At 44.7% G+C, this 16386-nt stretch overlaps 1 protein-coding gene across 1 annotated transcript in view; it reads left to right on the top strand.

Moving 5' to 3' along the window:
• PPP2R5B (protein phosphatase 2 regulatory subunit B'beta) overlaps positions 1-16386 on the top strand; it is a 450317-nt gene that overhangs the window by 271105 nt on the left and 162826 nt on the right. The window contains exon 2 of the mRNA XM_085625465.1: positions 5836-6032. Coding sequence (XP_085481591.1) covers positions 5836-6032 — 197 coding nt within the window. The remainder of the gene's footprint in view (positions 1-5835; positions 6033-16386) is intronic.

The following is a 16386-nucleotide window of genomic DNA, read 5'->3' as shown; positions in this document are numbered from 1 at the left end:
TGCACAATGATCATCCCCCATTCCTCGCATGTCAACGCTGAGGAAGAACCCATTGTTTCTTTAGACTTAGAAGCTAATCTGACACAACCTTGACAAAATCGAGCTTTCCACAACCTCGGCCCACCCGGTTCAGCCTCACTCTGACTCTGACAGAACATTCTGCATTCCTTTTCCTTCTGATTCTGAGCGCAGTCACCATGAGGGTGCTGATGAGGGAGATGAAGCATCTTCCTATTATGGCGAGGAAAATTTGGTGATGGACCTTGAAGACAGCAGGGGCTTAGACAACTCCACAGACAATGGACTGAACCTTCCCCCTGGCCCTCCCAGAGAGGATTTTGTTTTGTTAATTGTGGAAATAAGGAGAGCTGTTGAAGTTTTAGACCATCTACTTCTGTCTGTCGAAGTCAAGGCATTATGTCCTGACAGAAGTCCTGCAGCCTCGACAATCTTTTAAAGAACCACAACTTCCTTTTAATGAAACCCTGACAGACTCACTAATAGACACCTGGGCCACCAGTTAACAAACAGTCTGCCAGATGACACAGATCTGTCTCGTTACCGGCCCCTCCTTTTCCAACACCCTAAATCTGAAAGCTTGGTGGTCCAGGCATTGACAAGCAGAGTAAACTCTAACTCGTTTCCTGCTATGTCTCCTAATAGGGAATCCAAATGTATGGAGGCATTTGGAAATAGAATGTTCACCTCTGCAACCTTGCCACCCACTTCGTGAATCATAGTTACTCCTGGCATGCGATTTGCATTCCTTGTGGGATATGGTAAGTGAGACCGTGATAAAAGTCCCAGAAGAAGCCAAAACCAGTCTTTTGTAGATTATACAAGATGGACAAGATACAGCAAAACTATTCATCCACTCTGGCCTGGATACCGACAAGTGTGCTACTTCAGCACCAGGCATTGATGAGATCTACCTGCTTTTTAAGTGACGTTCACAAGTCACTAATGGACATACCATTTCATGGCACCCATCTCTTCAGCGACAAGGCAGGCTCTGCCTTGAAGTGCTTCACAAGAAAGCAAACCCCACTGTCTACACTAGATTGATTTCATAGGGCCCAAAAGATGGGTCAACTTGATAGCAGAAGCCAAGGGCCAGGGCAGACAAAACAAGATAAATAAAAATCGTACTTTATTTAGATCACAATGTTCAAAATGGTAATTTTTACATAAAAACTAAATGATAAACGCTATTGCATACAGATTATTTTTAAATCAATGAATATAAAGTCCCACACAAAACGACAAACATACAAACACTCATTCAGACAACAAATTCATTTTCAGAGTAAATTAATACGAATATACTCATAACATACATAAATTTGTCAATAAAGTTAAAAAGCGCATCAAAGGGGTAGAAGTTCAAAACAGGTAACAATTCATACTGGCTCGTGCATAAACAGTTCGTAGAGATAGGTTGTTTCTTTCAATAAACACGAGAGTGCAGAAGCCAACGCACGTTTCGGTGTAAGCTACACCTTCATCAGGGCAACGATGATGTAAGGCGTGTGGGACAAACACAGAAGTAGTCTTTCACTCAACGGAACTCTTTACAGATCAATTCTTCTATATGATATAGGGGAAACGCTAAGCAAGCGTCAGATAAGGCACATCAGTTCCAGGTTAAGCTCCAATCAGAGGTGGTCTGGGTTTTGTAGACGGTAAAGAGATCCGTCCCGAGAGGGTAGCCCGGGGTCTGGAAAGTGAGTATATCTAAGGCTATACAGACGGTGTTTCAAACAAGTAGTGGGCCGTTTATAGAGGGCAGTACGTTAGAGAATCAACACAGGCATGTTATCATAAGTCCTGTCAGACACGAAAGAGTAGGTCCATGGGATGAAGGGTCATTAAAGAACGCGAAGTTCAGGCACAGAGATGGCACGGATAATGGATTCAGCTGCCTTGAAGTGCATCAAAGAAGGAAGGCCCACAGCAATCTCCCTCAGCCTTTCCGCACCTGTGCAGCGGTATCCCTAGAAGTTTCACCCTTGTGAAGCTTCGGAAGGGGCTTGGCACAAAGATAATGGCAACATTCACAACAACAGACCCGGCCCCCTGTCCTTTCGGTGCCAGGGTCAGCGAACTGGCTGGCAAAGGCCCATAGGGTCAGCATACTGATTAGTTCCCCACCCCTCACACCACCAAACACTTGAGCTTGTCCTCGGTGGCATATATCTATCCCATTTGAAGCAGAATAAGGTAGTACCTTTGTTGCTTCATATAGTCCAGCAAGGATATGTTCTACCATTTCTTTCCACACCACCACATATTCCACATACACCAGATCGACTGTCGGAGGCCCATTGGTTCATTTTACAGCAGGAATCCCAAACACTTTTCGACAATGGAGCTATTAAGAGGATCCCAGCATCAGAAATAGCAACCATTATTTCACGGTGATTAAGAAGGATGGAGGACTTTGTCTTATTTTAGAACTTTGCCCACTCTTGCTTTCTGAAAAGGGACAAATTCAAGATGCTTACAGTGGCCCAAGTTCACCTGTCCTTGATTCAGGAGACTGGATGGTAGCGCTGGGCCTGCAGAACACCTATTTTCACATAGCTATTCTGCAGTCCAATAGGAGTTGAAGGTGGACTCAACACAGTCCGACATTGACGACCTCCAGGTGATGACAAAACTCCTAAAATCCTTGGGGTTTTCCAATTAACATGCTAAAGAAACACATGTCTCTTTTACAGAGACTTGTGTTCACCAGAGCTGTCTCGATACAATGTCATTAAAAGCCATCCTTCGGAATCAACCAGTCCAGGACATTCTGACTATAATCCCGATTTTTCAGCATCAGTCCAGGGTCTCAGTGAGAGTGGCTTTGAGACTTCCTGACCTCTGGGCTTCTTGCATCCTGCTGGTGGACTATCCAGTTGGCACATGCAGACCCTGCTGTGGGATCTGAAGTCTCAGTGGGTTCAACACCTAGGCAATCTGTTGGATTGCATCAGATTTCAGAGGATACTGCAAAAGACCTGCAGTGTTGGATGCTCAACCACAATTGTACTGGTGGCAGACCCCTACCCCACCCAGAGCTGATGGTGTTGACCGACGCTTTGCTTTTGGGTTAGCCATCTGGGAGAGGTCAAGATCTTAGAACTCTGGTCTCAAGCGAAGACCCGCCTTCACATAAATCTCTATAGTTGCAGAACATTTGCTTTGTGATGAAGGTGTCCCTACAGCCCATGAAAGGGAAGCTGGTCTAGGTGATCACATACAACATTATTACTGCCCTTAACATATTTGTGGATGTTTTAATCTTTGAAATGGTGTCCATGAAGGGTCAGTACACCTGCACTCTCCTGTTTTCTAACCCTTTGAACTAGTGAAGTTGGTAGCAGAATGCTTGTGAAACCCTATTCTTTTTTTAAACTAAGCCTGGTTCTGTCAAAAACAGCATAACTGATATTGTGTATAATTAGTTATTAATGTAAAAGCATTGCACAATTAAAACACTAATTGTACTACTGATAACCATGTGTTTTTTTGGCTGGTGTCTCTCTTTTGCTCCATTCAATGTTGTACCTTCCTCTCCGCTGACCAGGGTAATTTTTATAATTAGTACAGACATTTAGGAACAACCATTATAGAGAATATGGTCGTTCTTCTCAAAGGAACTGTGGAGAAATTTAAATTTGTAACAAACTTCGCATTTTATAATATGCATGGCCCCTACAGGCTTTTTAAAACAGAATTGATATTTTCGTGGATTTGCCACTGTATGTGCTGTGAGCTTCATAATAGAATTGAAAACATGGATATTATAACATACTCTATTAGGAGGCACTATTTCTGTTTCTGTTGGATTGACCGCTTTGAAGGACTTTGCCCATTGCCCGTACATGTATTCTATGTGTTCTTGAGTAGGAAAGGATACTTGTATTCTTTGCATGGTAGAACATCAATCATTGCAAAGTTATATAAAGCCAACTATTATTTTTGTACCAATTGTTTGGGCCTGGTGACTTCTTGCATGTGTGTGACTCAGTAGTCTCATATGAGAATTGCCCAATGTGGAGGGCTAACACCTATTTAATTTTGATTTACATTAGCGCCTATTCCTGGCACAGTATTTAACAGGCAGTAATATTACCAACTGATTGGCACTCACTTATTCAATCTCAGAAGGAATGGAAGATGTATTACAAATCAAGCCCAAGACTTTTCAGTCACACAATTTGAAACCAGCAATCTTAATATTCTGAGACAAGTACATGTGTGTGACCTCAGACAAGCGTATTTTGCAACATTCCAGTGAGCAGACTGAAACCTCCTTTTGGTCAGCAGTCAAGCAGGAGCATTTTTCTAAAGGTAGCAATACAAATATTTCATGAAGCCATTGTCATTTTATAAAACACATTTTTGGAGAATTGTTATAACGGGTCCTGGTCTTGAACAAGCTTTCAGAAAACTGGTTCTAGTGCTTTGTACTGAAATCAGTAGAAGCTGAGTTTTAGTTGCCAAATCACTCATTGCCCTTTTTAAAGGTCTATATCAGTAGTTTATAAACATTGTCAAATCCATTAAAACCTGTTTGTTGTAATCATATTGGGTTTCACCAATACGATTAAAATGCACAATTTATCACTCTATTTTACTGTATTGACTGTAAGGATCGCTCCACCCCATAATAGGAAGAGTTAGCCCCTCCTCAATTGGTTGACCTGTTAGCCCCCCCCACCAAAGTTCTGGTTTAGTTGTGCCCCTTGGACCTAGGTGAGCTTAAAAGGCAAACCCCCAACTCCAGTGGCCACAGGAACATTATAGGATGGGACTTCATAAGGCATGGGCTAATTAATTTGAGAATGCAAGCCTGATATGCACAATACAAGGTTTACCTATGTGGCATGTGGAGCAATATGTTCATTGTGAACATCACAGGGGCTCTGGAATTGGCAGGGTGCTCCTGATGATAAGGAGCCAAAAGAAAGGCAGCTAAAGATTAAAAGGGGGAGCCACTAAATGGTATAAAAAAAACCTTAGCGACGTGGCACTAACAATGGTAGTCAGTCACCACCCAAAAAACAAGGTCAAGGTTGCAAAAACAACAATATGGAAGATCGCCCAAAGACTTATGCCCAGAGCTGGTATTCCTATATTACTGCTCTCCACCATAATGAGTGCTGCATCAAAAAGTTAGTTTTTCTACCCACAGCCGTTTTTAGTAGGTTGGGCTCGCCCCTCTTTATTAATCTGTGCACTCTATTTTCCATTCTTGGTTTTGAACCTACCGATTTATAGTTATTTGAAGGCGAATAACTGGCATATTTTTTCCCAAGTGTGGACCAAGGTGGTTTGAATCATTCATTGCTAGGGTTATCTCGCCCGAGACTCTTTGACAGCGACCCTTATGATTCGTAGGATTGGGGGGTGGGGGGTGGAACAGAGATGGTGCCTCTTGGACAGTTGCCCAGAAAAGCCTTTAAGCAGGTGCTTAGAGAGGTACAGCAATTTGAGCATAATTATTAAGAAGCCGCTGTTCTCATCTATGTTACCAGGTGGTTTTGTCTGGCATCTTGAATAATGCATGTTTTGAGAAGTATCAATATTAACATAAGATTTGAATTGTTGATTTATGTGCATCATTTTCAATTACCTTGTAATAAATTGGGACTCTGTGTGTGTGTATCCACATATAAGAATGGTACGTGTATTCCTTGAGCGGGCAGAGAGAGCAAAGCCTTTCCATATCCACTGTCTAGAACTCGTGGGCCCTCTGTCTTCATCCACTGCTAAGTCCAATGCCCTTGTGTCTAATTTGTAGAAGATTTCAACAGGTGTTCTCTCTCTTTCCTCCCTCTATAGATGTGCCTGTGTCAGAGCTGCACGATCTGCTTTGCAAGAAACTGCAGCAGTGCTGCGTACTCTTCGACTTCCTGGACTGCGTGGCTGACCTGAAGGGGAAGGAAATCAAGAGGGCGGCTCTCAACGAGCTGGTGGAATGCATCGCGACCAACCGAGGGATCCTCATAGAGCCCGTGTACCCTGAGATCATCAAGATGGTAAGTGCATTATACACACATCCTACAAAATAGGGCGTCCTGTCAGGAGCCTCCACCGGAGTCATGCCAAGGGTAAGGTCTTGCTATGATCATCACATCTGGGGTGAGGGGGGAAGGAAATGTGGTAGGCGGATAGGTCACCAGTTCCTCAATATAGGCCAAACCCCAGGCCAGTTTTTAGGTGGAAGGCTCCCAGGCAGTGCAGGTGTCTGGTTTGCTGAAGACATATTTGGGACATTCAGAAAGCTTCCCTTGGATTGAATTCCACCTATTGCTTACCATTGGCTTTGTGGTTTGTAACTCACATTTCCTTGCTTTCTATTTGCTTGCTGTATTTGTTTTGGGCTGTCCAGCTTGGATTTGTCCTTTCTCTTACTGTTTAATATATACTTCCAAGATCTCACTTTCTGCAAACAGGCCTTTAAATCTTGTTCTTATCTTGTCACATATTCTGTGCATTTAAACACAAAGGTCTAATGTCTGGCTCCTTCTTTCAAGGGAGCTTGGGGAATTCCTTTTCTCTCTGTGACTTCAAAGTGAGAGCACTTATAGGAAAGCAGGAGAAATGCAGATTACTCTCTTTCCATGGAACCCGTTCGTGCCCCTCCTGTGCTCCAGTTTACAAGGCTGGAATATAACCCTTAGAATAGGCTTGCAGTATGGGCCACACCCACAGTAGCACTATGCCATAAAAACCCACACAGCACAGATTTCTGCTTTGTAAAAAAACTACAAACAGGAGCCTGGAAACAACGACATTATTTACACTACAACCTTAAACCCTTCGCTGCCAGGCCTTTTCCCCCTCCTGTGCCAAGCCTTTTTTTGGCTATTTGGGGCAGTGCACGATGAGGCCCCTGTAACTTTTTGACCACATAAGGTATCCACGCCAAATTTGCGTCCTTTTCTTCCAACATCATGGGATTTCTAAAGGTACTCAGGGTTTGTGAATTTCCCTGGAGGGGTCACAGAAATTAGCCAAAATACAGCAAAAATTTGTTTCGTTTTTTCGGAAAAATTGGAAAAACGGGCTGCAAATGAAAGCATCTGGGTTTTTCCCTGCAAATGTTATCAAAAAAGGGTTTGTGGGGTTGAAATCACCATTTTCCCAGCTTTTAGGTGATACCAGACTTTTGTCAGAAACCCAACATTTTTTACACAGTTTTGGCATTTTTCTGGGAAGGGCCCAAAACGCAGTGAGGCGACATAAAAATTGCCCATCTTGCAAGGGGGGATTCACTTGGGTTTTTGGCCCGGTGCTCGGCGGCCATCTAGGGAAACCTACCAAACCCATACATTTCAAAACGTAGTGATGCGACATCAACATTGTCAATCCAAAACATTTTTTGGGCCCTTGCCTGTCGCGGATACTTGGGCCTCCCACACAAGTGAGGCACCATTTTTACCGGGAGACCCGGGGGAATGCTGGGTGGTGGGAAATTTGAGTGAGCTCGGTGATGCCACAACTTTCCCACGCAAAAATGTGTGAAAAAAGTGATTTTTTCAGCTAAAATTGAGGTTTGCAGGGGATTCTGGGTAAGGAAACGTTGGGGGATCCACGCAAGCCATACCTCCCTGGAAGCCCCCATGTGTCTAGTTTTCCGAATTGTATGGGTTTGGTAGGTTTCCCTAGATGGCCGACGAGCACCGGGCCAAAAACTCAGGTGACCCCCTTTGCAAAACCAGGTGGTTTTGAGATAGGCAATTTTGATGTCGCCTCACTACGTTTTGGGCCCTTGCCTGTCGCGGGTACTTGGGCCTCCCACACAAGTGAAGCACCATTTTTACTGGGAGACCCGGGGGAACGCGGGGTGGCGGGAAATTTGAGTGAGCCCGGTGATGCCACAACTTTCCCTCACAAAAATGTGTGAAAAAAGTGATTTTTTCAGCTAAAATTGAGGTTTGCAGGGGATTCTGGGTAAGGAAACGTTGGTGGATGCACGCAAGCCATACCTCCCTGGAAGCTCCCAGGTGTCTAGTTTTCAGAAATGTATGGGTTTGGTAGGTTTCCCTAGATGGCCACCGAGCACGGGCCAAAAAGACAGTTGACCCCCTTGCAAAACCAGATAGTTTTGACATAATTAGTGGTTTGTTTCTACAGCGTGAGAATTTCGGCACAATATTGCAAGGAAAATGTAACAGACATTTTGAGGTTTGCAGGACATTGTGGATAAAATAACTTTTTGGAATTCACAAGAGAGACATCACCATGAACTCCCGTGGGTTTACGACAATATCTACAGTTGGTGGGTTATTCTTACATGGAACATACACCTTGGCAGAGAAACTAAAAAGACAAAGATTCCTGCACAGCCATCTATTTCTCAAACACACACACATACTGGTTGGATTTGGCACGAGGGCGAGTGATGGTTCAGTATATTAAATTTTATTAACAAGAGATTTCACAAAAATGAAATGCACTGTCAATAATTAAATGGACAAAAAACTGAACCAGTGACTCGCAGCTCGTGAGCTGTAAAGCCACGGCAAGGCACCAACCACTTTACAGGCCATTCACACACCTTTCATATGTGATACACACAAGAACATTCACACCACCAGGCACAAAACCAACACATCACAACATTCACAAAAAGGGACAAGGTACACCCTGCTTCAGGAAGACAAATATTACTGCACAGCCATCTAATCCTAAAGTACACACACATACTGGTTGGATTTGGCACGAGGGTGAGTAATGGTTCAGTATATACAATTGTATTAGCAAGTGATTTCACAAAAATGAAATGCACTATTAATAATTGAAAGGACGAGAAACTGAACCATTGACTCACAGCTCGTGAGCTGTAAAGCCACGACAAGGCACAAACCTCTTTACAGGCCATTCATACACCTTTCATACGTGTGACACATACAAAACATTCACGCCGCTAGCCGCGGGCCCATCGCATTACAACACTCACACCAGCAGACCGCGCCATTCAAGGGCCATCACTTCCACACGCCACATTCCTGACACAGCAACTACACAAACTGATGGATTGTGTGGAGTGGCGCTCAGCTAGCAGTGTGTGTAGTGACCAGCAGCAAGTCACTACTCACACACTGCCAGCCGAGCGCCAGTCCACACACACCGCCAGCCAAGCGCCAGTGCACGCACACCGCCAGCCAAGCGCCAGTGCACGCACACCGCAAGCCAAGCGCTAGTCCACGCACACCTCCAGCCAAGCGCCAGTCCATGCACACCTCCAGCCAAGCGCCTCTCCACGCACACCTCCAGCCAAGCGCCAGTCCACGCACACCGCCAGCGAAACGCCAGCCCACGCACACCGCCAGCCAAGCGCCAGTCCACGCACACCTCCAGCCAAGCGCCACTCCACGCACACCTCCAGCCAAGCGCCACTCCACTCACACCGCCAGCCAAGCGCCACTCCATGCACACCACCAGCCAAGCGCCAGAACACAAACACCGCCAGCCAAGCGCCAGTCCACGCACACCTCCAGCCAAGCGCCAACCTACACACACCACCATCACATTTAGGATTTTATATACAAAAAAACACAAACAAATTGCAAATAGATACAAATCTTCTAACGAAAAATCTGAAACTAAATACATTGCACCAATGCCAACCTTGAAACAGAATAATTTTTTTAAGCTATACAGACCAGGCAGGTCACTTTACCACTCATGGAAGCTCCCAAAATTTCTTTTGCGTGTGGTACGCTCTAAAACAAGCAGGCATACACAGCCCAGGGTTAGAAGGACACCCGGGACAGAAATAACAAGACTCCTTCCGCTTATCTCTTCGCCAACAGACTCTACATCTCCTAGTGGGAAAATCTTTTGACGGTGTGGGAGGGATGAAATCAGGAAAGTGGCGATCTTTCAATCGAGCCACATCCTCCACCACTCCAAATCTAGGAACACTTGCCTGTTCCACAACAACAAGGCTAGCTATCACAGAGTGCTGAAACTGAAGAAATGTCAACTTTGACGCAGGAGAACTCTCCTTGAACACAATAAAAGCATCGAAATTTGCTAATTCGAAAAAATGGATGGCCAACTTCTTAAACCAAACCTAAGCCTTCCGAATAGCAGAGTAAGGTTCTAACCTCTGATCTACTCTGTCAACACAACCCATGTGCTTATTGTAGTCTAGAATGCACACAGGTTTGCGCACTTCAGCAACCTGACCCCAAACAGCCACAGGTGAAGTACTCTCATCATGGATGGTAGTCAGCATGTACACATCCCTCCTGTCCACAAACTTTACAGCTAGTAGTTCATCACTACGCAAGGAACTGCACTGCCCCCTCTGAAGTTTTTTGCAGACAAGCTCTTTCAGATAACCTTTACGGTTAGAGCGGATTGTGCCACATGCAAAAGTGTCCACTTTATACCATTCCTTAAATAATTGCACAGCAGTATAGAAGTTATCAAGGTACAAATGGTGGCCACTGTTAAACAGTCTTCTAGCAAGATTCCACACAATTTTCTCTGAAACTCCAAAAGTGGACGGACAACCTGGGGGGTCAATAGTAGAATCTCTACCAGTGTACACACGAAAATTAAAAACATATCCTGTCCTACTCTCAGACAATATATACAGCTTAATTCCATAGCATGCCCTCTTGCTAGGGATGTACTGCCTAAAAAACAAACGGCCCTTGAACAAGACCAAAGACTCATCAATAGATATTTCTTTCCCTGGAGTATAGATCTCAGAAAATCGATCTACAAAGTGATCAAGAACGGGCCGAATCTTAAAAAGACGGTCACAGTCAGGGTGATCTCGTGGCAACGCCATAGAATTATCAACAAAATGCAGCATACGTAGCAAAAGTAAATACCGATTACGACTCATAACTGCAGGAAATATGGCAGTTGCCAACAAGGGGCTAGTACACCAATATGAAGCCAAGGTTGGCTTCCTTACCACACCCATCAATAAAGTCAAACCCAAAAACTTCTTAATCTCTTCCAGATATGTTGGAGTCCACCGGGTAGCTCTAGACTGGGGCCTAAGTTTGTCACTGTTGTCCCTCAAAAACTGTTCAGCATACAAATTCGTCTGCTCAACAATCTCACCCAAAAATACATCATCCATAAACAACTGAAAAAACTGTATAGGCAAAAAGTGTTCACAATCCACTCTACACCCTGCATCACCGCTAAAGACAGGCAACACCGGCTGCACCATGTTTGGATCAACCCAAAGTCCAGCACTTCCAGTAGGAAGCCTAGCAGCCTCAGACTGCAATCCAGATGCCTCTTGCACCATTGGCACAGCAGTTTCCTCCTCTAAGACAGGCACTTCATCCTCACTGAGAGTTGCTTCATCCACACCAAGAGTACCTTCATCTGCACTGAGAGTACCTTCCTCATCCGATGATTCCATGTGGAGAGAAAACTCACTGCCAGAATCTTCCCCTCCCTCCTCTCCCTCAGACGCACTGTCAGTCTCATAATCATGCTCAGAGGAAGATTCAAGAAGCATACCAACCACCTGTTGAGCAGTCATTCTATGGCTAGCCATAATGCTTACTAATAAAGGTAACTTGTCAAACAAGTCAACAACAACAAACACTTTGTAAAATAAGTAATAAACAAAAAGCACCTTTATCAAAAACACATATATACTCCAAAACAATACCACTCACTTGCCAGAGGCAGCTAAACGACTCACCACCACCTACTCTGCACAGACACAGTATGGATCAACAATATCCCACTAAAAAAGAAAGAGAAAATAAATTACACATAAGACTATGCAAAACACATCGCAAAGAATTTCATGCTCAAACCACTAACTAAATATGCTGCCATTATGACATCACTTACAAAAAAATTCATTCAAACATTTCAATATTACTCATTTGGATTAAATACAACAAAAAAAAATTCTTACCAAAACAATGCAACTACACAAAACTGTAGAACAACATCTGTCGAAACCGGAAACCGGAATCAAAAGCTTTAGACTAGAATAAAAAGGAGAAAAAGACATTAATGTCACATATGCATATAATGCACTAGACCATCACGTACTGCGCAAAATTTATTGCTTGAACCTCCCACTTTCAAGAAGGAAAGATCGATGGCCCAATCCTTTACAGGCAACGCGGCGAGAATCTGGAACTCAGCCTCAGCTCCGGACCACCCCCACTTCCCAGTCCTTCAAAACTGACCTCCTGCAAAGACACTTCCAAACTTAATTCACGCCCTCTCTATTGTCTGAAGGAAGTTTTTACATTATAGGAAATTCTGTTCTCCATGCCTATAGAAGTGCCTTCCCAGTGTCTTCCAGTGTTTTGAGTGTCTGCCATTTATTGCACTTTTATACCTCTACTTGTACTTTGTACTCTTTTGTAACTTGCACACATGTCACTTTTCCTCTTGTAACGTATTGTTTGCTACCTCTTGTATTTTGTTTGCTTTTGATACATGCACAATTACCACCATTGCCTCATGTAACGTAACGTTTGCTCTTGTTTTCTGAGTGTCTGCCATTTATTGCAGTATTTTACCTCTACTTGTATTTTGTACTCTTTTGTAACATGCACACATCACTTTTTCCTCTTGTAACGTATCGTCTGCTACCTCTTTGATTTTGTTTGCACTTTAAAATATTTAAAAATAATGTGGCCATAAGGGGAGCGACCGTTGCCTAAGGCGCCGCTCCCACAAACAACCCCAAACCTAAAAAACAAAAAAAAAACCCTGGCGGTAGTGGCCATTCCTGCTGCACGATCGAACGATCGTGCAGCAGGAATGCATAAAAGACATTGGGGACAGAGGCGTAGCTAGAGCTTGTGGCTCCCGGGGCTATCTCTCAGATTGCCACCCCTGGGGAGGGGGGGTTGCTGGGGAAAAAGGACGGTGACCACTTGAAAGAGGTCCGAGAGACACTTAGTATCGCCGCTAATAGTTACCTCGATCATGCAAGTTACATGCACATACATGACACGGTCCAAGGCTACACAGTTGAATACACCAGTGACTGGCAGTACAAAAGATAACACACAGACTGCATGATCTATCTGGGGACTCAGAAAAACCACGTGACATTCATCAGAGAGCTGCGTGAATAATTACCTGGTAATACCCTCCGCACAATGCAAACATGCACATACATCACACTGTTTAGGGATCCATCATCTACAGCTGACATTAATTGACCATTCATCGTGGTCCCCCCATTAAAGCAGTGCACTTTGTGATCTGCATGGTACATGTTCTTTGCAGCAGGCACATTAACCCTCTGTGCTACCTTTCCAGGAGTCACCCCTTCCACTAGACAAAACTCCATATCTCTCTAGGAAGAACATTAATCGCCAAAGTTATCATGACATTTTTATTGTTTCTGTAAATTGCTGGAGGCCAGGAAGGAGGCAGCAAGTTTTTTTCAAACCATAAAATACTTGCAAACACTACGCACCCACCTGAAATAGGTACCCAGTGAGGGAGGTCACACCGTTCGCATCGCCCTAACCTGCTCAAGGTTCATGTGACCTCAGTGACAGAGTCACAGTGATTGGATCACTGTTGCTCTAGGGTGTGCTGGTTCGTAGGCCTGCCCGCAAGACTGGAGATGGATTGTGGTGGACAGGCCTTCCAAGGTTAACCCACAATAGACACCACTAGGGTACACCTGCTTGTGCTAAGACATCAAGCCTTCTAAGGTCTAGTGGGGCCTTGTAAGGTCTAGCATGGGAATATGCTCCCTCAGTAGAGTGGTCTGGTGGACTGGTCATGAAGGCAGAACCCGGTTCCCCAGTTCCAAATTCGACAGCTCTGGCCATAGTGCCACATCCTCTCCCCCACTGAACACCATACTTCCCCACTGAGAGAAACTCTTCTGCCTTCAGCTACAACCTAATTGTGCCCGCTATAATCACTTGGGTGTGGCTCAAAACAAATTATGCTCTTGATAAGAGTAATATGCTGCCTAAAAAAAGTAAAAGCAACGACTCATAGGGAATGCAAGATTAAGTAAAGCATGTGAAATGTAAGCAGAAACAACAAGGTTACCTTAACGATCTCTCACTCACTATTCAGAAATCAGCGAGTGGTTTCACCTGAAAAGTTATGGACATGACTAGAGTGCCCTGAAGGGAACCATTTCACTGTCCATTGCTTATATCCTTACAAAACGTAAGCAGTATGGTATAAAGAGACCCCATCCATAAACACAGAGCCATGGTACACATTGTGTTTTCCAATCCACCCATCAACCAGGTATTTCAGTACCTCCAGGAATAGTACACTTTCCCAACCTGGGAACAACAATGCTGTTCAAAGAAAGACGAGAAAACGAAAGTAGCGCTTCACTGGCAAACTCTGTAAAGTGATGCTGTAGTATTTGGATGTAAATAAAACCAATCTGGACACTTTGCAACCTCTCTGTCTTGCTTTATTTAGTTATGTATTTATTTTTCATATTTAAAACCTTCTATTTCTCTCCATCCTGCTGTACTTTGGAATAGAACATTTCCGAAAAAGGGCATTTCTCGGAAGAGCGTTTTTCTTTTTTGGATCCATTTCACAGGGAAGCAACTAAATGAAATAACTACAGCAAGCCCAGCCTTATCTGAATGCCTTTGTCCTCCCCCCACCCTAACTAACCCACCGATCACGAAATCCCCCCTCCCCAGCCCCAAAACTCACCTTTCCTCTCCGACGCGTAGGAAGCAAATGGCTTCCTGCGCGATGGAGAACAAAGGGGAAACCTCCAATGACGTCAGCGCGGCTCGTGCGCTGACGTCATTGATGATTCGGGGTGGGGGGCGGGGGGAGGCAGGGGAAGGTCTTCCTCTGCCTTCCCAGTAAAAAAAAAAGGATCGGCCACTCACGGGGGGAGCGCCAGCGCTTCCCCCGTGGGTGGGTGTCATGACGAGCTGGACTGGTCATGGGCACAGCGCGACTGTGCTCCATGACGAGTCCAGCTCATCATGGGCACAGAATGGGTTAAACATCCTGCCTATGTCAAAACATAGTTTTTATACTATTTGGTGAATGCGTGTGTTGTCAGCAATGAAATAGGTGAACATATCCACTGAAACAACCACAGCCTACCACAAGGGCCGGCTTTAGCATTGCTGGTGTCTGGTGTGACATCCTACCCCACTTCACTCTATACGGCTCTACTCTACTCTTCACCACTGCACTCACTCCTTGCCACTGCACTATACACCAGTCCAGTCCAGTCTAGGCCACTCTACTCTGCACCACTCCACTCAAATCCAATCTATGTCACTCTGCTCTGCAACACTGCACTCAATGCCACTGCACTCTATCCTGCACCGCTCCACTCTGCGCCACTTCACTCTACTCTGAAACAATCTACTCTGAGACTGCACTTTACACCACTCTAATCTACTTTGCACCACCCTATGCAACTGCATTTTACGCCACTACTGTACACTACTGCACTCTACCCAGCACCACTCTGCTCTACACTGCAACACCTACTTTACTCAAAACCAATGCATCCTATACCACTGCAAGCTGCGCCATTCTATTCTACTCTTTGCCTCTCTACTCTGCAAGACTACACTCTCCGCCACTGAACACAATACCACTTTACTCTGCACCACTGTACTCTACACCATTGTGCTCTACGTCACTTCACTCTACACCACTCTGTTCTACTCTGAACCACTGTACTCTGGGGCAGTGGTCTATGAACCACTCTACTATGCACCGCACTACTCTGCACCACTAAACTCTCTGGCACTCTACTGCACTCTAGGCCACTACACTCTGCATTACTCCATTCTAATCTATTCTGCACCACTGCACATAATGCTGCTGCAATCTACACCACTGCACTCTAAGCCACTCAACACCACTGCCCTCTATGCCACTCTACTCTACACCTCCACACTCCATCCTGCACCACTCTACACCACTTCACTCTACTCTGAAACAATGTACTCTACGCCATTGCACTCTGCCACTGAACTCTACTCTGCACCACTGTACTCTAAACCACTCTACTCAAAACCAATACTTTCTATGCCAATCTACTCTGCATCTCTGTACTATGACACTACACTCTACAATACTCCACCTTATGGCGCTCTACTCCATTAAACTCTACTCCAGTCTATTCCACTTTACAACACTCTGCTCCACTCTATGCCACTCTACAACTCCACTCTACGACGTTCTAAGCAACGGTAAACAGCCTTTACACCGCAACCATTACAACACATGCATTTAACCTGCATGCCGTTGCAACGAAAAAGATGTGTTGCAGTGGGTAGAAGGTGTTGGATTGAACTCCAACACCTTCCTTACTGTTGCACACACTGGAGATGGAATAGAAAATTAATCTATTCCAACTTCCAGCGCTCCCCGGACAGCAAGTCGGGGTAAAGTTTG

This window comes from Triturus cristatus, chromosome 9, assembly GCF_964204655.1.
Source record: "Triturus cristatus chromosome 9, aTriCri1.1, whole genome shotgun sequence".
NCBI classification, from domain to species: domain Eukaryota; kingdom Metazoa; phylum Chordata; class Amphibia; order Caudata; family Salamandridae; genus Triturus; species Triturus cristatus.
Note: the sequence above shows the minus strand (reverse complement) of the source record. Positions and strands in the feature narration are given on the sequence as shown.